Source organism: Elephas maximus, chromosome 21 (assembly GCF_024166365.1).
Source record: "Elephas maximus indicus isolate mEleMax1 chromosome 21, mEleMax1 primary haplotype, whole genome shotgun sequence".
In the NCBI taxonomy this organism is placed as follows: Eukaryota; Metazoa; Chordata; class Mammalia; order Proboscidea; family Elephantidae; genus Elephas; species Elephas maximus.
In genome coordinates, this window is record NC_064839.1 from 14,585,062 (window position 1) to 14,609,830 (window position 24,769).

General features: G+C 42.6%; 2 protein-coding genes across 6 annotated transcripts in view; one reads left to right on the top strand and one right to left on the bottom strand.

Moving 5' to 3' along the window:
* Positions 1-8,290: 8,290 nt before the first annotated feature.
* On the top strand, positions 8,291-19,441 carry PDCD5 (programmed cell death 5). The gene is made up of 6 exons (XM_049863864.1): positions 8,291-8,436; positions 9,483-9,520; positions 11,677-11,738; positions 16,313-16,404; positions 18,837-18,908; positions 19,253-19,441. Exons 1-6 carry the CDS (start codon positions 8,371-8,373, stop codon positions 19,298-19,300), a joined length of 378 nt encoding a protein of 125 aa, XP_049719821.1. The 5' UTR covers positions 8,291-8,370; the 3' UTR covers positions 19,301-19,441.
* Positions 19,442-20,884: 1,443 nt separating this feature from the next.
* ANKRD27 (ankyrin repeat domain 27) overlaps positions 20,885-24,769 on the bottom strand; it is a 72,257-nt gene continuing 68,372 nt past the window's right edge. For all 5 annotated transcript variants that reach the window (XM_049863859.1, XM_049863860.1, XM_049863862.1 and 2 more), the window contains one exon: positions 20,885-23,015. In XM_049863859.1, the coding sequence (XP_049719816.1) occupies positions 22,991-23,015 (25 nt within the window). In that variant the 3' untranslated portion in view covers positions 20,885-22,990. The remainder of the gene's footprint in view (positions 23,016-24,769) is intronic.

The window sequence follows — 24,769 nt, forward strand, 5'->3', positions numbered from 1 at the left end:
AATACACAGTCATTAAACCAAAAAGAATTAGTCGATATTCAACCATTTCAGGAGGTGGCATATGATCAGGAACCGATGGTACTGAAGGAAGAAGTCCAAGCTGCTCTGAAGGCACTGGCGAAAAACAAGGCTTCAGGAATTGATGGAATATCCATTGAGATGTTTCAACAAACAGATGTAGCGCTGGAGGTGCTCACTCGTCTATGCCAGGAAATATGGAAGAGAGCTTCCTGGCCAACTGACTGGAAGAGATCCATATTTATGCCTATTCCCAAGAAAGGTGATCCAACTGAATGTGGAAATTATAGAATAATATCATTAATATCACATGCAAGCAAAATTTTGCTGAAGATCATTCAAAAATGGCTGCAGCAGTATATCGACAGGAAACTGCCAGAAATTCAGAAGAGGACGTGGAACCAGGGATATCATTGCTGATGTCAGATGGATCCTAGCTGAAAGCAGAGAATACCAGAAGGATGTTTACCTGTGTTTTATTGACTATGCAAAGGCATTCGACTGTGTGGATCATAACAAACTATGGATAACACTGCGAAGAATGGGAATTCCAGAACACTTAATTGTGCTCGTGAGGAACCTTTACATAGATCAAGAGGCAGTTGTTCAGACAGAACAAGGGGATACAGATTGGTTTAAAGTCAGGAAAGGTGTGCGTCAGAGTTGTATTCTTTCACCATACCTATTTAATCTGTATGCTGAGGAAATAATCCAAGAAGCTGGACTATATGAAGAAGAACGGGGCATCAGGATTGGAGGAAGACTCATTAACAACCTGCATTATGCAGACGACACAACCTTGCTTGCTGAAAGTGAAGAGGACTTGAAGCACTTACTAACAAAGATCAGAGACTACAGCCTTCAGTATGGATTACACCTCAACATAAAGAAAACAAAAATCCTCGCAACTGGACCAATGAGCAACATCGTGATAAACAGAGAAAAGATTGAAGTTGTCAAGGATTTCATTTTACTTGGATCCACAATCAACAGCCATGGAAGCAGCAGTCAAGAAATCAAAAGATGCATTGCATTGGGTAAATCTGCTGCAGAGGACCTCTTCAGAGTGTTGAAGAGCAAAGACGTCACCCCGAAGACTAAGGTGCGCCTGACCCAAGTCATGGTATTTTCAATCCCATCATATGCATGTGAAAGCTGGACAATGAATAAGGAAGACTGAAGAAGAGTTGATGCCTTTGAATTGTGGTGTCAGCGAAGAATAATTGAATATACCATGGACTGCCAAAAGAACGAACAAATCTGTCTTGGAAGAAGTACAACCAGAATGCTCCTTAGAGGCAAGGATGGTGAGACTGCGTCTTACATACTTTGGACAAGTTGTCAGGAGGGATCAGTCCCTGGAGAAGGACATCATGCTTGGCAGAGTACAGGGTCAGAGGAAAAGAGGAAGACCCTCAATGAGGTAGATTGACACAGTGGCTGCAACAATGAGCTCAAGCACAACAACGATTGTAAGGATGGCACAGGACCGGGCAGTGTTTCGTTCTGTTGTGCATAGGGTCACTATGAGTCGGAACCGACTCGATGGTACCTGACAACAACAAGAAGAACTGTGACGAGGAAACCCTGGTGGCGTAGTGGTTAAGCGCTGCAGCTGCTAACCAAAGGGTCGGCAGTTTGAATCCACCAGGCACTCCTTGGAAACTCTGTGGGGCAGTTCTACTCTGTCCTGTAGGGTCGCTATGAGTCGGAATCGACTCGACGGCACTGGGTTTGGTTTTTGGTTTTACTGAGAGGAAATAAATTTCTCTTTGTTAAAGCCATCTGATTGTGGTATTTCTGTTATAGCAGCACTAGATACTGGGGAAAAGGGGATTGGGGATAGCTGGGCTGGGACATGATCACCTATTCTTACCTGCAACCTGCATAGAAAAATCTTTGATTACCCTTCTGCTAGTGTTGTCCATAATGCACATTTATATTTCATATCAATAATCTCAACACTTGTAGCATTTATTTATTAGTTCATTCAGTTAGGAAGCCACTAGTCATCTGGATGAGAAGAAGGCGGTTTGGCCATAGGAGGTAAAGGAGGAGGAGGTGGGGAGAGGCTAGATCCCGGAAAGACTTGGGAGAGAGAACAGGATATTCAGATGACTCAGATATGGGATGAGACGTAACGAGAGGAGTTAAGGTGACTCCAGAATCTTTGTCTGCAGTTATCGAGGTACCTGGTTTGGGGCTTGATTACAAGGAGGTGCCATTTACTGAGACCATGAACAGTGGAGGAGGGGCAGGAAATCTGAAGGGATACCATCTTTTCCATGGCAACTGGTAACATTTGAGATGGCAGTTGCTCTGTTAGTCTGGGTCTCAGAGTGAGGAGACATGGAGTAGAGTCCCTAGCCAACCTTGGAAAACCTGCAGAATGAGCAAGAAATAAACCTTTGCTGTTTTAAGTCACTAAGATTTTGTGTTGTTGCTGTTGTCATCGTTATGACAAGCATGGCCTAGCCCACGCTGACTGATACAGGCTTCCCAAATAATTTCTCAGTGCAGGAGATTAAAACTGCAAGTTGGAGACTAGAAAATAATGGGTGCTATTGTCAAGACGGAGCCCTGGTAGCACAGTGGTTAAGAGCTCAGTTGCTAACCAAAAGATCGGCAGTTTGAATCCACCAGCTGCTTCTTTGGAGACCTAATGGAGCAGTTCTACTCTGTCCAATAAGGTCACTATGAGTTGGAATTGACTCAACAGCAATGGGTTTGGTTGTCAAGATGATGGACTGATCATCATCAGTTCTTCTCCTCTCCCTTCTAAGATGTTATAAAAATGATAGTAAAGAACTAAAATGGGAATAAGTGACTAAGAGAACAAGAAGTAGCCCATCGGTGGAAGACAGCAAAAATTTTGAGATTATGTAAAGTTGATAGAGAAGTGGTAACAGATGACACATCCCAGGGGTCATCCAGAGAGGTTGTTAATTTGCCCTCTAGAATTTCAGAGAGGCACAAGACAAGTGCACAAGTGAGACTGGGCCAAAGGCAGTGGGTTTACTTGAAAGACTGTCCTGAAGAATCTAGTACTGTCCCTTCCCCACCCTTCACCATTTGTTTAGAATGCAGTGCAGAACAATGAAGCATCGATTCCACAAATGAAACCTCAGATGGTTCCTCCATGAAAAAATTTCATAACTACATCGCCTCCCAAAAAAAGGCCTTTAAACATTTTCCAGCCTTTCAGCTGCCTTCTTACCAGTCAACAAGCCCACCCACAGGTATAGAGCTCCTAATCAGATCTATCCTGCTTTATCTTTAAAAATGAACAGTTAATCAAGGTTTCTCAGGCATCAAAGGAAAATGTACATGCATGAGAGACCAAGATAAATAAAAACGATAAAAAACAACCTGAGGAAAGACAGCTACTTCAGAAAATATAATTTACTTTTTTTTCTAATTAGGATTACATAACTATGTTCAAGAAGCTACTACATTTAAAATAAAGAACAAGATACTATGTAAATGGTACATTGAGAGAACAAGAAAGGGCTCTTATAAAATAGATATGATTGCTTAAATAAATTCAATAAAAGGATCAGAAGATAAATCAGAAGAAATCTAGAAAGTAGGGCAAAAGGACAAAGAGATGAAAGACATGAAAGAAAAGAGACAGAAGATCTAGCCAAGAGGTCCAGTTTTATAGGTATTCCGGAAAAAGATAGAAATCAGAGAGGAGGAAATTATCAAATAAGCAATACAAGAAAACCTCCCACAGGTTAAGGATACATGTTTCCAGATTGAAAGAATCTACCAAGTAAACAGCATAGGACTTTTAAAAGACCCACATCTTTGTAAAATTTCAGAACACTGGGAAAAAAGGGAAGATCCTAAAAGTTTCCAGAGAGAGAGAGAGAGAAAAATACTCATGAAAGAACAAGACTCAGATTTTTCATCACCAAAACCAAATACTAGAAGATGGGTGAGATATGCCTTCATATTTCAAAGGAATGATCCATCACTGAATACAACTGATTCATGGACTGACAAGAAAACAAATAGTTGTGATTAAGGTTATTTGAACAACTGCAGAGATATGAATATGAACTATACATCAATTAGATATTATTTCACCTATATTAATTTCTTGGGTGAAATTATATAGCAGTTATTTATATATATATATATATATATATAAAAATATATAATGAAGTGACATGATGACTCACTATCATCAGTCAGAACAAGGTTGGGGCTACAACAATGGCCTCAAACATAGCAACTTTTGTGAGGATGGTGCAGGACCAGGCAATGTTTCATTCTCTTCTGCATAGGGTCACCATGAGTCAGAACCAGCTTGGTTGCATTTGACAACAACTGCCTGGAATGTTCATCCCTTAGATAGCTTTGTGACATTCTTTCTCTGCTGCTTCAGGTCTTTACTCAAAAGTTACCATCTTGCCAGTCCTTGAATTTATATGGAACTGTAGGGTCCTCAAATAGCCAAAACAATCTTGACAAAGAAGAACAAAGTAGGAGGACTCACACTTCCTGATTTCAAAACATACCATAAAGCTACAGTGATCGAATGAGTCTGTTACTGGTATAATGACAGACGTATTGACCAATAGAATAGGATTGAGAGTCCAGAAATAATCCCATACATCTATGGTCAATTGATTTTCAACAAGGGTACTAAATCTATTCAATGGGGAAAGAACAGTCTATTCAACAAATGGTGCTGAGACAATTGGATCTCCACATGCAAAGGAATAAGTCTGGGGAAACAATAGATGTTGATGAGGCTGTGGAGAAACTGGAACTCTCATCCATTGCTGGTGGAAACGTAAAACGGTACGACTGTTGTGGAAAAGGGTCTGGCCATTTCACAAAAAGTTGAACATAAGATTAGGTATACGACCCAGCAATCCCAATCCTAGTTACATATCCAGAAGAACTGAAAGCAGGAACACAAAGAGAAACCTGAGCACCGATGTTCACTGCAGCACTTTTCACAATAGCCAAAAGATGGAAAGAATCAAAACATCCATCAACAGACGAATGGATTAAAAAAATGTGGTATATATATGCAATGGAATATTACTCAGCCATAAAAAGAAATGAAGTCCTGATGCATGGCACGACATGAATGGATTTTGAAAACATTATGCAGTGCAAAATATGTCAGTTTCAAAAGAACAAATACTGTATAATCTCACCTATGTGAAATAAGCTAATGTATAGAACGCAAAGGTTATTAATGGGAAAAGGAAAGGGGGAGCTTTTGCTTAGGGGGCACTGAGTTGATGTTAATGGTGGTGGAATAATTTGGAAAAGAATATCGATAATGGTTGCACAGCATGAAGAATGTAATGTCACTGAAACATGTTGTTGTTGTCAAGTCGATTTTGACTCATAGTGAGCCCACGTGACAGAGCAGGACTGTCCTATACGGTTTTCTTGGCTGTGATCATTATGGAAGCAGATTGCCAGGTCTTTCTCTAGCAGAGCCACTAGGTTAGCAGCCGAGCACTTAACCATTTGCACCACCAGGGCTGCTTCACTGAAACATACATGTAGAAATTGTCAAATTGGTAAATGTTTTGTTGCATATATTTTCACCACAATAATTTTTTTTTTTAAAGAAGGAAGTTGAAACATGCCTCATACCATATACACAAATTAACTCAAAATGGATCAACAACCTAAATGTAAGAACTAAAACCACACAACTCTCAGAAAAAAAACATTAGGGTAATGCTGCAAGGTCTAGTTTTTGTTGTTGAGAATATACACAGCAAAACATACACCAACTTCAGTTTCTATGTGTACCATTTACTGACACTGATCACACTCTTTGAGTTCTGCAACCATTCTCACCCTCCTTTTCTGAGCTGTTCCTCCCCCATTAACATAGATTCCTTGCCTGCTAAGGTTCCTACCTAATCTTTCCAGTTGCTGTTGTCAATCTGATTCCATATAGATAGTTCTTAAATGAGCGTAATGCTCAAGGTAGACATTTTTTACTAGCTAAGCTAAACTATTGTTTGGTTTTAAGAAGACTTCTGGGGATATTTTTGCTTTAAGTAAAGATTATTCAGGGTAGCACTTTCAGGGGCTCATTCAACCTTCAGGGCTCCAGGAAGTCTGGAGTCCATGAAAATCTGAAATTCTGTTCTACACTTTCCCCCTTTTGATCAGGATTCTTTTATGGAATCTTTGACCAACATGTTCAGTACTGATAGCTGGGCACCATCCAGTTCTGGTTTCACGGCAAAGGAAGCAGTTGCTTATGGAGGCAATTAGCCAAACATTTCATATCCTTTTCCTATTCCTGACTCTTTTGGGTATATACCTAGGAGTGGAATTGCTGGATCATACGGGAGTTCTATATTCAGGTTTTTGAGGAACTGCTACACTGTTCATGACTGCATGATGTCCTTCTCCAGGGACTGATCCCTCCTGACAACATGTCCAAAGTATGTAAGACACAGTCTTGCCCTCCTTGCTTCTAAGGAGCACTCTGGTTGTACTTCTTTCAAGACAGATGTGTTCGTTCTCTTGGCAGTCCATGGTATATTCAATATTCTTCGCCAACACCACAATTCAAAGGTGTCAACTCTTCTTCGGTCTTCCTTATTCATTGTCCAGCTTTCACATGCATAAGATGCGATTGAAAATACATGGCTTGGGTCAGGCACACCTTAGTCTTCAAGGTGACATCTTTGCTCTTCAACACTTTAAAGAAGTCCTTTGCAGCAGATTTACCCAATGCAATGCGTCTTTTGATTTCTTGACTGCTGCTTCCATGGCTGTTGATTGTGGATCTAAGTAAAATGAAATCCTTGACAACTTCAATCTTTTCTCCATTTATCAGGATGTGGCTTATTGGTCCAATTGTGAGGATTTTTGTTTTCTTTATGTTGAGATGTAATCCATACTGAAGGCTGTGGTCTTTGGTCTTCAATAGTAAACACCTAACAACAAGAACAAGCCACACTGTTTTCACCAATGGCTGTATCATTTTGCATTCCCACCAGCAATGGGTAAGAGTTCCAATTTCTCCACATCCTCACCAACATTTGCTATTTAAGTTTTTAAATCTTAGCCACTATAATGGGAGTGAAATGGTATCTCATGTGGTTTTGATTTCCATCTCTCTGATGGCTAGTGATGCTGAGCATCTTTTCATGTGTTTGGTGGTCATCTGAATGTCCTCTTTGGTAAAATGTCTATTCAAGTCCTTTCCCCATTTTATGATTAGGTTATTTGCCTTTTTGTTGTTGTTGAAGTTTTGTACATATTTTGGTTATTAGATTCTTGTTGGATACATGGTTTCTGAAGATATTCTTCCAGTGGGTAGCTTGTCTTTTTATTTTTTTGGTAGTCTTTTGATGAACAAAAGTTTTTAATTTTTATAATCACATCATATGCATGTGAAAGCTGGACAATGAATAAGGAAGACCGAAGAAGAATTGAGGCCTTTGAATTGTGGTGTTGGCGAAGAATATTGAATATACCGTGGGCTGCCAGAAGAAGGAACACATCTGTCCTGGAAGAAGTACAACCAGAATGCTCCTTGGAAGCAAGGATGGCAAGACTGTGTCTTACATACTTTGGACATGTCAGGAGGGATCAGTCCCTGGAGAAGGGCATCATGCTGGGTAAAGTGCAGGTCAGCGGAAAAGAGGAAGACCCTCAATGAGATGGAATGACACAGTGGCTGCAACAATGGGCTCAAGCATATCAAAGACTGTGAGCATGGCGCCAGACCGCAAAGTGTTTCATTCTGTGGTACACAGGGTGGCTATGAGTCCAACCCGACTCCAGGGCACCTGACGACAGCAAGTTATAGGAGCCCTGGTAGGTCACCAGTTCGAATCCACCAGCCGCTCCTTGGAAACCCTATGGCGCAGTTCGGAATCGACTCCACGGGTTTTGTTTAGTTTTTAGCACATTATAAGCTACCAATAAAATTTTCCTCTTACTATTATACTTATTAGTGATTACATGTTTTTAAGATTATCTTTTCCGAGACACCGCTGAGTCTTACTCCCGGCCGCTTCCAGCCATACAGAGGCGCCAATCCCCGGGGCTGGGGTGGTTTGCAGCCGCGCAGCGGCGGGACGGCCGCAGGGAACACTCCTTGGAGCGTTTCTGTCCACCGCGTCTCCTCTCCGTCCACGGTCATCAGCGCGGCCCGGGACGCACTGCCTGCGATCGGGGACTCGGGCCTCTCCCGGGCGCCCTGGCTGCGGCAGGCGGCGCCTCTCCGGGCTGGATTGGTGATGCCTGGACGCTGCGGGCGCCTGCGCAGTGGGGAGGTCCGTGCTCGCACCGAAGGGCTGAGTGGGCCGGGGGTGGCGAGGCTGCTGGAGGCTGCGCGGCAGTGCCATGGCGGACGAGGAGCTCGAGGTGCTGAGAAAGCAGAGGCTGGCCGAGCTGCAGGCGAAGCACGGGGTGAGCACGCCCGCCAGGCCCGTCCCCTTGGGGCGCCGCCCTCTCCCGAGGTGGAGGGCACGGCCCCTGGCGGAGGCTCCGGGCGCCACGGCCAGTGCCTGTCCCGCTTGTCCGGGATCCCGCCGCTGCCCCCCGGGCGGCCGAGTGGCCGGCCTCAGACCCTTTCCCCTCCGCCTCGGGGTTCGAGTGGTCAGGCCGTGGATGCCGACCACGTGCGGCCCCCCAAGCCGGTGCGGGCAAGGCCTTCCCCGGACAGGGGTGTGTTGACCCCGGAGGCCGACCCTCGTACACGACCTGGGGTTGCAAGCAGACTCCTCAGCCCCCCGGCGTCTTCGCGCCCTTAGCCTTTGGATCTAGGCTTCTTAACTACTGTCCCTGCTGACGGTCAAGCCAGATTCTTTTCTAGAATTCAGTTGTACTGACCCACCTAGTCAGCAAACATTTTTTGAGGGTCTTTATATGGGGCAGTTCTACTCTTTTTTAAAGGGTCGCTGTGAGTCAGAATTGACTCGTCGGCAGTGGTTTGGGTTGGGTTGGGTACATGTGCCCGGTGCTGAAAGTCCAGCGGGGAACTGACAACATCGCCCTGAGAGTTGAGGGAAGGAGCCGGACACCACACGCTAATCTCGTGAATAAGATGCTCACGTAGTGATTTTGCTACCAGATGAAAGGGGGAGGAACGTGATAGGGGCCGAGCGGGAAAGTCTCCAGGGAAACGCCGTTTGCCTCAGCGTCCTAAGTACCAAGGCACGTTTTGTTTTCCAGTTGTTCCTACTATGTACGGTTCCATAGTACAGGGATTCTCCTCCCGAATGGCTGGTTCTATTCTAAAACATTCTACTAGATTGTGACTTTAGAAGCTTATCAAAACACCCTAGTAAGTGGGAATGATTCCATTGACTTGTGATGCCCAGCTTTTAATTATTTGATAAACCGTCCTTACCCATGTGGGAGCCTGTTGTGCATCAGAGACAAAATAGAGCATCTCCTCTTCTTTCCCTCTGAGAAATGACTTGGTTAAAGGGTGAAATTATTTTTTCTTTCAGGATCCTGGCGATGCAGCACAACAGGAAGCAAAGCAGAGGTATGGACTGGGGCTCTGAACCTTCTGAAGGACGATTTCACTAGATAGTCTTCTTCCTTTAGTTATTTTAATAGGCGTGGAATTTTAAAGTTTTCCTAGCATCGTGATTTTCCATGAATCGTTATTATCGAAGTATCTTCATTGTTAATTTGTTAAGTAAATATGTAAAGAGCCCTACAACACTTACGAGATTGTATTGCAGTTACTAGTTGATGTTTGTTTCTCTACTAAACTGTGAATACCCTTAAAATGAGCATAATAATATTACCACTGCATAGGGATACTCTGCGGATTACGTGGGTACAGTGCCTCACACTGGGTAAGTGCTCAGTAAATAGTGTTAACTCTTTTTATTGTCATTATTTTATCCCAGCACACGGTAAGGTACCTCACACGTGCCAGGTTTGTTGACTGATGATCTTCTTACTCCACCATGCAACCTTTGAACTCATTCATTCAGCAAATACTTATAGAGCTCCTCTGGGTCCGGCACTATGCTTGGTCCATAGAACCTGCTGTGTCTGGTTTACATTAGTGGGAGAAGACAGATGGTAAGCACTTGGGGTAGTGATAGTGGTTATGAAAAAAGGTGAAACCGCATGAATTTCATTGATTCTGAGATGTGCATTTTAACATCTAAAATGGGGATATGTCTCAGAATCAATCACTCTTGTCCTGGAATTTTCCAGAAAGGATTTACTTTGCTGGGGACATTTCTAGTGTGAGACCTCTTAAAATTAAATTCTGTGCTTGACATTCCTCCCTCTCTCCACCCTGGTAGTGTGAACTCAGCAGACCTGTGAGGCTGAAGCTTGCAGTTCAGATTCTCAGAGGAATATCTTCCTTTCTCTTCCTCCACTCAGGGCCAAGCTTAACACATACACGCTTCCTTGCTGGCAGGTTTATATCTTGTTTACCTTGTCTTGAGGATGTTGCTCTTTGATATCCCAGCTTTGAGTGGGTGGGTCTCCTGTTAGCCATCTCATCTGGGGTGTTTTTTTCTTTTGTTGTTGTTAGGTGCTGTTGAGTTGGTTCAGACTCAGAGCAACCCTATGTACAACAGAACGAAACACTGCCCAGTCCTGCACCATCCTCACAATCGTTGCTGGATATACGTGTTGTTGTTAGAGATATGTAAAATTATGATGGGTCTTATGGTCATATTTTAGGTTCCTTGAAGTATGGCAGTAGTAGTTCGTGGTAGGTTGAAGTACTGATGGTAGATAGGAAACAGTGTATGGAAGTGTTCCATGAGCCTTAGGGCTCCTCAGATGGGAGTGGTTAATGGGCACGGCCAACCCCAACTTCCTCTCTAATTCAGCCACAGCAGCTTTTCTCATCTGTTTCATTATTGGGTTCCTTAAAGTACTTCATTTTTTAGAAAAAATGTTCTTTAAAAAAAAAAAAGTTTGAAAACCACTGTCTTATGAAGTAGCCCCTACTTTTCTTGGGTAGGTAGGAAGAAGGAAGGATAGTTAGAGTTATAATTTCATTCTTCTCCCCTCCTGACCTCCCATCCCAATATATGTGGTAGCCGATGCTGTGTAGAACTGAGAGTCTTGAAGCATGAGGTCTGGTTCTTGCTCTGCCATGGTCACCCATGTACCTTTAACATAGCCTTCCTGGGTCTTGGTGTCTTTCTTATTTCTAAAGAAATTACACTGATTAATCTCTTGGTCCTCCTAATTGCCTGACAACCCACCACAAATTTCTAACACCTGTCACACAGTACATACTCAATAAATGTTGGTAGTGATGGTTGAACTGAGACTGCACCCTGAATTAGGAAAATTAAAATCTTGACCTTCTCTCTCAGTCATCTAGTGCTGCTACAACAGAAATACCACAAGGAGATGGCTTTGACAGGGAGAAGTTTATTCTCTCCCAGTAAGGTAGGCTAAAAGTCCGAGTTCAGGGTGTCAGCTCCTTCCAGCCTGGCAGATGTACACTCATACAATGTAAAGCTGGCTTGGAGGGTGAGGATGGATTTATCTGCTTTAATGTGTCTGCCGCCATCCACACAGTACCAGCTGTGGTGTAGTCTGTGTATATACCAGGCTTCCATCTTGAGAGACATGGGTTACTTGTTTATATGTTCTGTAAGAATGCTGACCGCTTAGTTCTAATCTTGCTTGTTTCCTGTGTTTTTGTTGTAGGGAAGCAGAAATGAGAAACAGTATTTTAGCCCAGGTTCTGGATCAGTCAGCCCGGGCCAGGTGTAAGCATCTTCAGTTTCCTTTATTTCCATTTCAAATAAAATTGGCTTTAGTTAGTTGAAGGGGGAGATACATATGAAATAGCTCTAGATTAAATATTTGTTTAGCCTAAAAACATTTGAAATAAAGATTTGTGAGAAATGTGACATTTAAAAATGTAGAATAATGTATTTAAATTGCTGCAAGTATCAGCTCAGTTCTCCCTTCCTGAAGAGATGTTCTCTAAATGCATATTGGGTAAAATTTATAGAAAACATTAACTCTTAAAGTGAGTCAGTTATAAAGTGTTGCTGTTGATGTGGGTGATGGGGGTTTGAGGACTAGTCTGTGTTTTACTGTATGTTTGGAATTTTTCATAATAAAAATGAAAACCATGTAGAAAGGAAAAATAAAATGAATGAGTCAGAATGAACTAGTATCTTCTGTATTATAACTTGAAGCCCAGACTGAATTTAGAAGAGGCAGCATTAGATGAATTACCACCATTGTTGCTCTTTAGCAAAGGTTTTTGGTGCTTTTAGAAATATAAAAAGCCTCTTGCTTAAGATCAATTGTGTATATCAGATGAGATGAAGAGTGTTTTATTTACACAAGTTGTTAGGTGCCATCGAGTTAGTTCTGACTCATAGCGACCCTGTGTACAACAGAATGAAACACTGCCCAGTCCCGAGCCATCCTCACAATCGTTGTTAAGCTTGAGCCCATTGTTGCAGCCATTGTATCAGTCCACCTCTTTGAGGGTCTCCCTCTTTTTTCACTGACTGTCTACTTTATTAAGCATGATGTTCTTCTCTAGGGTCTGGTCCCTCCTGATAAGATGTCCAAAGTGTGTGAGCAGAAGTCTCACCATCTTTGCTTCTAAGGAGCATTTTGGCAGTTCTTCTTCCAAGACAGATTTGTTCATTCTTCTGGCAGCCCCTGGTATATTCAATATTCTTCACCAACACCATAATTCAAAGGTGTCAATTCTTCTTCCATATTCCTTATTCATTGTCTAGCTTTCACATGCATATGAGGCAATTGAAAACACCATGACTTGGGTCAGGCTCACCTTAGTCCTTAAAGTGACATCTTTGCTTCTTAGCACTTTAATGAGGTCTTTTGCAGCAGATTTGCCCAATGCAATATGCCATTCAATTTCTTGACTGCTGCTTCCATGGGCATTGATTGTGGATTTAAGTAAGATGAAATCCTGACAACTTCAGTATTTTCTCCGTTTATCTTGATGTTGCTTATTGGTCTAGATGTGAGGATTTTTGTTTTCTTTACATTGAGGTGTAATCCATACTGGAGGCTGTGGTCTTTGATCTTCATGAGTAAGTGCTTCAAGTCCTCTTCACTTCCAGCAAGCAGGGTTGTGTCACCTGTATATTAAAGGTTGTTAATGAGTCTTCCCCCAGTCCTGATGCCCTTTCTTCACATAGTTCAGCTTCTCTGATTATTTGCTCAGCATACAGATGGAATAAGTTTGGTGAAAGGTTACAACCCTGATGCACACCTTTCTTGATTTTCAGCCACGGAGTATCCCCTTGTTCTGTCTGAACGACTGCCTCTTGTTCTATGTAGAGGTTCCACATGAGGACAATTAAGTGTTCTAGAATTCCCATTCTTCACAATGTTACCCATAATTTGTTATGATCCACGCAGTCGAATGCCTTTGTATAGTCAATAAAACACAGGTAAACAGCCTTCTGGTGTTCTCCACTTTGAGCCAAGATCTGTCTGACATCAGCAACGATATCCCTTGTTCCATATCCTCCTCTGAATCAGGCTTGAATTTCTGGCAGTTTCCTGTCGATGTACTGATGCAGCCACTTTTGAAAGATCTTCAGGACTATTTTACTTGTGTGTGATATTAATGCTATTGTTCGATAATTTCCGAATTCTGTTAGATCACTTTTCTTTGGAATGGGCACAAATACGGGTTTCTTCCACTTGGTTGGCCAGGGAGCTGTCTTCCAGTTTCTTGACATAGACAAGTGAGCAATTCCAGTGCTACATCTGTTTGTTGAAGCATCTCAATTGGTATTTTGTCAGTTCCTGGAGCCTTTTGTTTTTCCCGATGCCTTCGGTGTAGCTTGGACTTCTTCCTTCAGTACCATTGGTTTTTTATCATACTGTACCTCCTGAAATGGTTGTACATCAACCAGTTCTTTTTGGTACAGTGACTCTGTGTAATTCCTTCCATCTTCTTTGGATTCTTATGCATCGTTTAATCTTTTGCCTGTAGAGTCCTTCAGTACTGCAACTCAAGGTTTAAATTTTTTCTTCAGTTCTTTCAGCTTGAGAAATGCTGAGCATGTTCTTTTCTGTTGGTTTTCTAACTCCAGGTCTTTGCACATTTCATTATAAAACTTTATTTTGCTTTTTCAGGCTATCCTTTGAAACCGGTCCAACATTTTATGTCATCATTTCTTCCTTTTGCTTTAGCTATTCTGTGGTCAAGAGCAAGTTTCAGAGTCTCTTCTGACATCCATTTAGGCGTTGCCTTTTCTTCCTGTCTCTTTAATGACCTCTTGTTTTCTTCATGCGTAATGTCCTTGATACCATTCCAGAGCTCATCTGGTCTTTGGTCAGTTAGGGTTCAATGTGTCAAATCTGTTCTTGAGATGGTCTCTAAATTCAGGTGGGATATATTCAAGGTCGTACTTTGGCTCTTGTGGACTCTTAAAATTTTCTTCAACTTGAACTTGCACATGAGCAGTTGGCTCCAGTCCTTGTTTTGACTGATGGTATTTTTTATGGAGCTTTTCCATCATCTCTTTCCACGGATATAGTCAGTTTGATTCCTGTGTAGTCCATCTGGCAAGGTCCACGTGTATAGTCCTCATTTATGTTGTTGAAAAAAGGTGTTTACAGTGAAAGTTGTTGGTCTTGCAAAATTCTATCATGCAATCTCTGGCATCCGGATTTCTATCACCAAGGCCATATTTTCCAAGTATTACTCCTTCTTTGTTTCCAACTTCTGCATTTCAATCAGCAGTAATTATCAGTGCATCTTGATTGCATGTTTTATCAATTACAGATCGCAGAAGTTGGTAAAAATCTTCAATTTCTTCATCTTTGGCATTAGTGGTTGGCGCATAAATCTGAATAGTAGTTGTATTAATTGGTATCTGTATAGCATGTGGATATTATCCAGTCACTGACAGCGTTGTACTTCAGGATAGATCTTGAAATGTTCCTTTTGATGATGAATGCAGTGCCATTCCTCTCCAATGTGTCATTCCCCACATAGTAGATGATGTGTTTGTCCAATTCAGAATGGCCAATATCAGTCCATTTCAGCTCACTAATGCCTAGGATTTGGTGTTTATACATTCCCTTTCATTTTTGAGAATTACCAGTTTTCCTAGATTCATACTTCATACATTCCAGTTTCTGGTTATTAATGGATGTTTGCAGCTGTTCCGTCTTATTTTGAGTCATGTCACATCAGCAAATGAAGGTTCAGAAAGCTTGACTGAATCTACATCATTAAGGTCGACTCTACTTTGAGGAGGCAGCTCTTCCCCACTTTTATTTTGAGTGCCTTTCAACCTGAGGGGCTTATCTTCCAACACTATATCAAATAGTGTTCTGCTCCTACTTAGAGGGTTTTTACCGGCTAATTTTTTTAGAAGTAGACCATCAGGTCCTTTTTCCTAGTCTGTCTGAGTCTGGAAACTCAGCTGAAACCTGTCTACCGTGGGTGACCCTGCTGGTATTTGAAATACTGGGGGCATCAGTTCCTGCATCACAGCAACACGTAAGCCACAACAATACGACAAACTGACAAACGTTTGGAGAGTATTTGTTTAACTCAGGGTTGCTTTAGTAGATGTCCCAGACTAACTGAATATGTGTAGCAATAAATTGCTTTCCAGAAGGCGAACATATTTTTAAAAAACAAAATGACCTGGGGCTTAGAATCTGAGGGCCCAAGTTCAGTGTTGGCCTTACCACTACCTATGTGTAGCCTTGACTAAGACTGTCGTGGCTGAGGAAGAAAATCAGAACAGACCGGAACTTCTAAAGTTTAGGTGAACTAAAATGGAAAAAATTCCAGGTCAAAGCCTTGCTAGAAACTTAATCTCCCTCTTAGAAAACAAGGACAGCATACGTGTCGCATAGCAACCACAGCTCTTGCCTGTTGGATTTTGAGCAGAGTCAGAAATAGTGGTGCCCCACTCAAAGATGGCCACAGATCACGCCACTTTGAATGTGTGCGCCTCTCCAAAGTCCTGGTGATAATCCAGTCTTACACATTAGGTTCCTAAAAGGGCTCCTTACACCTCTCCTGAGTCTCCCATTCCAGGGCCTCAACCTGTAATAGTTATTCTGGATTACCTAAATTGTAAAAATTTGGGTCTCTTCTAGTTTTGCTTCGTTGACCATGACTGAACTGGTTTGCAGCAGTTCAAAACCCTCTTTTTTAAGAGGGGTAACAATATTGTCTTCCCTGCCCACAAGACTTGATGATCACAAGACTTAACGTAATGGATGTGTAGTGCCTTGGAAATGTCAGTGCATAGTTTTATAGTACAGTATAAGTGCATTTAATTCTGACACCTTTCTTGTATATTTTTTCTTTTAGTAAGTAACTTAGCACTTGTAAAGCCTGAAAAAAGTAAAACAGTAGAGAATTACCTTATACAGATGGCAAGATACGGACAACTAAGTGGGAAGGTAAGTTTGAACCACTTTTAAACAACTCAGCTATTGTTACCTATTTTATCAAAACTTGTCTTTAGAAGGTCGATTTCATCTTCATTTGATTACAGAATTCTTGTTGACTTTTTATAAAGAACGTTTTAAGGAAAGAATAGTACCTACCATAAATCCTGAAGGACAACTAATTGCCCTACCTGAAACCTTCTGCTTCTCTCCTTTCCTGGCATTGCCATGGAACTTTGTTGGCATCTGTGTGACCCAGTGACTGTTAGGGTCAGCTAGCTTCAATTGCTTCTCTACTGGAAACAAGGTTTGTCAGTAATACCAATTAAAATACTACCAGGTGGGTCTCGCCAGTCATCTAGCTCATTTGGCATGGAAGTGTTTATAATGAAAATATTCTACATCCTACTTTGGTGAGTAGTATCTGGGGTCTTTAAAGCGTGTGAGTGGCCATCTAAGATATGTCTACTGGTTCCATCCCATCTGGAACAAAGGAGAATGAAGAAAGCCATAGACACAAGGGAAAAATTAGTCCAAAGGACTAACAGACCACAACTACCACAGCCTTCACCAGATTGAGTCTAGCACAACTGGATGGTGCCTGGCTACAACCACTGACTGCTCTGACAGGGATCACAATAGAGGGCCCCAGACAGAACTGAAGAAAAATGTAGAACAGAATTCTAACTCAAAAACAGACCAGACTTACTAGTGACAGACTGGAGGAACCCCAAGAGTATGGCCCCCGGACACCCTTTTAGCTCAGTACTGAAGTCACTCCTCAGGTTCACCCTTTAGCCAAAGATTAGACAGGCCCATAAAACAAACAATAACACCCATAGTTCAACCATGTATACGAAACTAAATGGGCACACCAGCCCAAGGGCAAGGAGAAGAAGGCAGGAGGGGACAGGAAAGCTGGATGAATGGAAATAGGGAACCTGGGAAAGGGAGAGTATTGACATGTGGCAGGGCTGGCAACCAATGTCACAAAACAATTTGTGTATTAATTGTTTAATGAGAAAATAAAAATAAATGAAATACTACCATGTAGATGACAGGCTTATTTTGCAAATGAGGAGGTGCTGAAATTCCTTGATTATGATGTGTGCCCACTGTAAGGTGTTGATGGATGTATTCTGGCAAGCCTGACCTTCCTTCCAGATCCAGGCGGTCCAGACTTCCTGGAAACATGGAGGCTGGATGAACCCCCAAAACTACTGGCCTGAGATAATCTTGAAAGCTTAAACCAAAAATATCTTCCCAGATCTTCTTAAAACCACACAATAGTTTAGCTTAACTAGTAAAAAATGTCTCCCTTGAGCATTGTGCTTTAAGAAATATCTATATGGGATCAAACCGACAAGAGCAACTCAAGATTACATCAGGAAACTTAGGGAGCAGTGAGTTTGGGTTAATGGAGGAGGGTGAGAATGGTTGCATAACTTGAACAATCTAGTCAGTGTCACTGAGTTGTACATGTAGAAATTGTTGAATTGGTGTATGTTCTGCTGTGTATATTCTCAATAACAAAAAATGAATTGTAAAATTACAAAAAAAAGTGAGGTCCATCTTAAAACAATGCTTAGTTGAGAGGATTGGGGCAGTGAGAGTAGGTTAGTGCGAAGGGAACAATTAGAATGGAAATGAGGATGCTGACACAACGTGAAGAATGTAAACAATGTCTCTGAACATGTATATAGGTTTTTGAATGGGAGCCTATTTTGCTGTGTACTTTCACCAAAAGTATAATATTTAAAAAAAAAAAAGATCCATGTGAGCCCTACCTGGGAAGCCCTCTGTTGCCACCACAGTCCACAGGGGTCAGCCCTTCCCCCGACCCCCTTCCACGAAGAATCACTTGTGGAAGACAATGACTGGTTGGTCTTTTTATGAATGTGACTTAACTCCAGCGTAGCGTTTAAGCTTCTCGAAGACAGAGGCATTTTGTTTATATTCCTGACAATTAACATAATGCCTGGTGCAGGTGATTGTAATTTTCTTCTAATGGTGATGTACCCACCCAAAAAGCAAACCCATTCCTACTCATAGCGACCCTATAGGACAGAGTAGAACTGCCCCAGAGTTTCCAAGGAACGCCTGGCGGATTCAAACTGCCGACCTTTTGGTTAGCAGCTGTAGCACTTAACCACTATGCCACCAGGGTTTCCAGTGGTGATATAGGTGATTTTAAATGTGTGTTAACTTTAAATTTTCTGAGGGAGCTGTGTGACGGACACTTTTCTCCCCTCCCTCTCAAGTGAGGAATAGCAGAGCAAATTTTATTTAGAATGTGAACCAGTAGTTAACAGTGGTTCCAGTCTCCTGTGCCACCGCTCCTTCCCTCTTTCTGTCTATGCACACACCCCAGAAAGACTGTACCTGATTAAATCTTAGGAGGTAAATTCTGTGTTTAATAAGTACTGTTTTTCTTGTTATCCCAGGTATCAGAACAAGGTTTAATAGAAATCCTTGAAAAAGTAAGCCAACAAACAGAAAAGAAAACAACAGTTAAAGTAAGTTCCCCTATGCTCATGGTTCGTAAAGAGAATATTAGACATTTTAAATGTGAGGTGTTGATTATACACCTATTGTATCAAAACGTCCCTGTTCATAGACATTTTCATTTTGTAATGACAGAAGTTTGGGAAGAAAGGCTGAATATATTCGGGGTGGGGGGGTTGGGGGGGTCTAAGCATAGAAAATATATTTAAGGCTTTTCTGCCCCCCACCACACCTAAGCTGTTTTAAAGACTCAGAAAAATGTCTTGTTAAAGTAGGTAGAAATTTGTCTTCTCAGAAAACCTGAGTTATACGTAATTAAACATGTTACGACACTTGTTTACAATTTCCCCCCCAGTTCAGCAGAAGAAGAGTAATGGACTCCGATGAAGACGATGATTATTGAATTAAAAAATGTTAGACTGGAACTTAATGCAACAATTCTAGGACAGATAATACTTGGCAGAAGTTAAGATTTGATTGTTTACTTTGTTTATAGTCTATATATGCCTTTTAAAAAATAAACTTGTTATGTAAAATAAAAAACTGGGGCAGAGTTGTTTTAGTACCGTAGCCAAGTGGCCAGAAGATCTGTATTTTGAATTTTTTCCTTTCCTGTCAAAAGTTCAGCACATGCAGCAGCAAAAGTTTTTAAAACACGTGTAGATGTGTTCCTGTAAAGATTTGCGCCCAGGAAGGCCTGTGGGGCAGTTCTGCTCTGCCCTATAGGGTCGCTATCAGTTGGAATTGATTCTACAGCACACAACAGAAGCAGCTGGAATGGAGTCCCTGGGTGGTGCATACAATTAAGTGTTTGGCTATTAACTGAAAGGTTGGTGGTGGGTGGTCCATACAATTAAGTGTTTGGCTATTAACTGAAAGGTTGGTGGTTCACACCTACCCAGAGACACCTTGGAAGAAAGGCCTGGTGATCTACTTTTGAAAAATCAGTCATTGAAAACCCTGTGGAGTGCAGCTTTTCTCTGGAAGGTCACCATGAGTCGGAATCAACTAGATGACAAGTGGTTTGGTTTGGTTTTAGCAGCATGAATATATTCATGCAATGGTGGCATTAGTGTTAAGTAGGGAAAATAGCCTTAGCAGAAGTAGAAGCTGCTAAAGCACTCTTGAGTAAAAAGAAAACTCGCTGCCGCATCAGCAATATTGTAGAGATTAAGATCCACAGATTTAAACTAAATAAACTTCTGTATTTGAGCACGTCTACTATTTCCAAGACACAGGTCTGAGATCAAGTAAGTGGTTTCTCTTCCTACAGATAGACCTGAATCCTGCCGTCTAATGTACGAGAATACCTACATTTGGGTTTATTTGTGATCTGTCACTGAGAATAAATTAACAAATATCACCCCCATCCAAAGTAACCTAACTAGAGTGATACTTCCACTGAAAAGAAAATAACCAAAATAATTACGACACACTGGTAGTAACACGTCAAAAATAATAAACACGTTTGTAAGAGGAGTCACTTCTAGTGATTCAAACCCAGTTGGGACAGTTATACAGGTAAAAATTTGGGTCGAAACGTTCCAGTTCTTCACCGATCAAAGTTGCAAGTGATTTAAAGCAAAATATCATCGCTTATATTATGCTTAATCTCATTGGATATGAAAGATACTAACTCTGCTCATAAATTTAAATCATAAACTTAGCTGTTCGGTGCAATTTTTCAATGTCTTAATCCTTTGAGTCCCAGCCCTGGACGAAGTTCATAGCACTGAAGATGAATAGGATTAGCAACAGAAAAATAATGAGAAATGTGGTTTACAATCCCAGTCTCTGCTTCAAGACTGCTGGTATACGCTGAAACTCTACTACAGAGTTCACTGTATTTGAGATTGGAAATTTATAATCCATGAAGAATGTCAGTGTTGCAGTGTCTAACATGAGTAGAACCATTAAGAACTTTTTTTTTTTAAAGAAAAACAGACCTAAAATTTGATCAGAAATTTGGAAAAAAAAAATCCTAGTTACAGGTAAATTTTAATTTAGGCTTATTTACATAAAAATGGTGGAGGGAGACAATTGTCAGCAGGTGCTGCATGCCTTCTGCAGAGTGACCACTGCCCTAATGCCACTTTTCACCGTGAGCTTGTTTACAGATGAGCAAACTCCTCAGGGACGTCAGGATCAGAAGTGGTTGTGTATACAGTCAGAGAGGACCCTGCTGGCGACACAAGGGCAGAGTACGGTTCTGTCTGGGAAGTGAGGAGTGGTTATTCTGAACGTTCTTATTTATTCTTAGTAAATTGACAGGACTCTGAATTGAGAACTTTCTTACACAAAACAAATTCAGGCAGTACCAGTTTCTGAATCGTCAGAGTTTAAGTAGGGAATACAACTGAAGAAAAACAAGAGTTTTTAAAAAATAAGGTAGTCACTTAAGGTGGCTTACACTACTGAGTGCTAGAATAGCTCGAAGAGAGAAAACTTTTCCCCCAAGACTTGAGTCCCATTCACAGCGTTTATATCTGCAGATGAAGGGCACACCGAGCTGGGAGCCACAGGTTCAGATGCCACTGCCAACCTGGCCTTTATCCTGGCTCCGACATTCCGAGCAAGTCGGCCGCCTTATTTCTCTGAATCTGTTTCCTCGTTGACAGTTCTGCCGCCAGGGTGATTGTTAGAATTAAATAGGGGTGTACGTGGATGCATTGTCAAAATTATACTGCACCACCCAAAAAGTTAGGTGGTATCAAATGTATGTATTCTCAGCTTGAAAATGGCTTGTATTGATAAACTCATACATACTCACAGCAAAATATTAACTAAAAAAGTGTACCATGACACACACAAGAATCGTAAAGTTTACTATTTCTTTTCCATCATTTGGCACGTATCCAAGGCACATTAGAAAATTAGAAATCATAAATTACTTCATAGAAAAATAATCAATCCCTCCCTTCTATACACACACGTGTTTCCAAGAACATGCATAAAACCATTTCCCTATTACAAAGTTATTTGAAAATGTACTCAGGACAAGCCCATGTTTGCTGCTGTAGGCCAATTAGTAACATAAAAAAATAACTATATAGAAATTTATAAAAAGGAATAAATTGCAACAAATTCTAACCTAAAGTAATTTTAACCTGGTTTGTGCTGTAAGTTTTGAATTTGAATAAAAAGACTTAAGAAAAGATGTGCCAAATCTACTCTCTAGTTCAGTAACCACCTTCAGGTGTGACATTTAAGGGACGTTTTTAACGGAAAGGGGTGTTTCTAGAGTCACTGCGACAGGTGCGTATTTGCAGTGACCAGGTACCTGTACTTAAGTCTGCTAGAAAAATTACACCCGACTTTTCCATGCACACGGTGTTCCCTAAAATGACCGTCAGCATGATATTTAGGCATCTTTGGGTTCAAGCTTTGCAAAGGAACATTTTTCCAGGATCTGTTTTCTTCATTCAGATGTGACTTCTGCCTGGCCTCCACGTTATCTTGAAACCTAATTGCTTCTCTTCAGCTTATCCCAGCTGGGGGAATTCTTATTAGCTTACGGTTTGCTAATTTATTATATAGCACAGAGGATTAGCACCTTTCAGGAGGTGGTCAGAATCTGGTGGCAAAGCCTCACTATAACCAAGGAGCCTAATACTTAAAAAGAAGCACACACCCTGGACTTCGGCATCTGGACGCTACTGGAATTCCTGTCTGTTCTTTTAAACTTCACTGATTAGCTTTGAAGAGGAGAGAGTGATACTTTTTTGTTGCATTCTTTCCCTCAGCCACTGTCCTACAGAAAAGCTGAAGACTTAACTCTCTCAAGCCAAGTTATTTGAAGGGACATTGAGTTCTAAGCTGTATTCATGCTCAGCATCTTCTTGATGAGTATTTACTTCTTGGCAGCAAATTTCACAATTCCTTATTACAGTTAAGCCTGGGAAATACTAGACTCTTAGGGAGTGGTTAGGTTGCCAGCCTCTGGGTCCGTGAATCCAACTACATCATTGATCGTGTGTCTGCGAAGCTTCCGCCTGTTTCCAGGAGCAGTCTGTTCGAGTGCAGGCCTCTCAGGCTGATGGCTTTCCTCTGTCAGCAGTTGGAGGTCCGCTCTTGTCTGGCAGGTGATTCAGCTTCAGTGTGGCTCTTTGCCTCTCTGCCTAAAGGAAAGGTACAATTCAGACGGTTCATGTTCACACAGTACTTTACACAACCACCACCACCACCACAGCAGCCACCTCTGAGTGTTTCATATGTGCCCAGCACTGTGCTAGGTGCTTTTCAGGCATTATTTCAATTCTAATGTCCCCGTGGTGATTTTAAGATATCTGAATGTTTACTACCTGTGTTAGACACAAAGTAAATGCTTCACACGTGTTCACATTTCATCTTTACACTCGAAGTTGAAGTATGCATTACTGTTACCCTCAAGTTACAACTGAGAAAACAGGATCATCAAAGTAAGCAGTCTGCCTCAGTAATTGAGCAAGGAAAAAGCTAGCACTTGACTGAACCCAGGCAGATTTCAAAGTTTGTAGCTTTCCCACTATGTAGCAGGTCTGTTACCAAAACTATGTAAGAAGATTAAATACAAAATCAAAATTAGTCATGTTAATAAATACCAAAGATTACTAAGAAAAAGATTGAGAACTTAGAACAAGCTTAGGCCACACATGCTAAAAATCCTATTTCTCATCGTCAGTAGCTACGTACACCCACTCATCATCCACATGGCTGGGCTCCAAAGACCAGGTCCTTAGGTGAAAATCGGCGTTATGCAAGAGTCGGGGCTGCAACCATTCTTCGGGTGCTGGTATCATGCCCCCTCCCAGTTGCTCACTGCCCGTCGGGCGCCCCCAGCGCATCTCCGGGTGCGCGTGGCGCATTGGGCTCCCCTTCCCCACCACTGTGGAGCTCGCTGGGGGCGAGCGGTGGTGGCGGTCGGGGCTTCCCGCCGCCTCCGGAGCAGCAGGGGCCCGCCACCACCTGGCTGCACTGCAGGCCTCCGCGTGCACCCCCGCGGTTCGCCTCTCCACCTTCCTGCTCCGCCACCGCGGAGACGGGCGTCGGCAATGAACCGCTCCCGGGCCCGCGAGCAGCTGAGGCCCGGCCGGCGGAGGTGGCAGAGACGCCTCTCTGCAGTAGACCAACGAAACACCCACCGTCTCCTTGCAGCCCGGCTGCCTCCGCCTTAGGTGCGCCTCCGCCCGGCCCATGGCACGCCCCGCCTACCCGCCCGCGCCCCGCCTACCCGCCCGCGCCCCGCCTACCCGCCCGCGCCCCGCCTACCCGCCCGCGCCCCGCCTACCCGCCCGCGCCCCGCCTACCCGCCCGCGCCCCGCCTACCCGCCCGCGCCCCGCCTACCCGCCCGCGCCCACCCCGTCACGCCCCGTGCTCGCTGCAGGCGTAGTCCTCGCCCAGGTCCTCCTCTTGATCCAGGTAAAGAGGAACCCTCAGGTGGCCGGAGCAGTCGCGCTCCTCAAACCTCACTCCTCCTCCTCCTCCACCCCCTCGCACCTCGGTCCTTGTTAGGGCACAAAATAGTCTGATTTTTTTACTACTGTTGTAAATGTGAAATGTTGGATGATGAGATAGCTGGTAAGTGAGGAGTAGGTGTATTGGCAAGTAGAAATAAGGAAAGTTGCCTTTCTGTGAAGAAACCCATTGCTGTAGAGTCGATTCTGTCTCCTAACAACTCTACAGGGCAGAGCAGAACTGCCCCATAGATTTCCAAGGAGCGGTTGGTGGATTCAAACTGCCGACCTTTTGGTCAGCAGCCGAGCTCCTAACCACTGTGCCACCAGGGCTCCTTCTGTGAAATCGCCTGATTTAGAGACCACCACATGTGAAGCTTCATTAACTGAGGAAATGAGCAGTTTTGTGGGAGATGCCCACACACAGAGGTGTCTACGT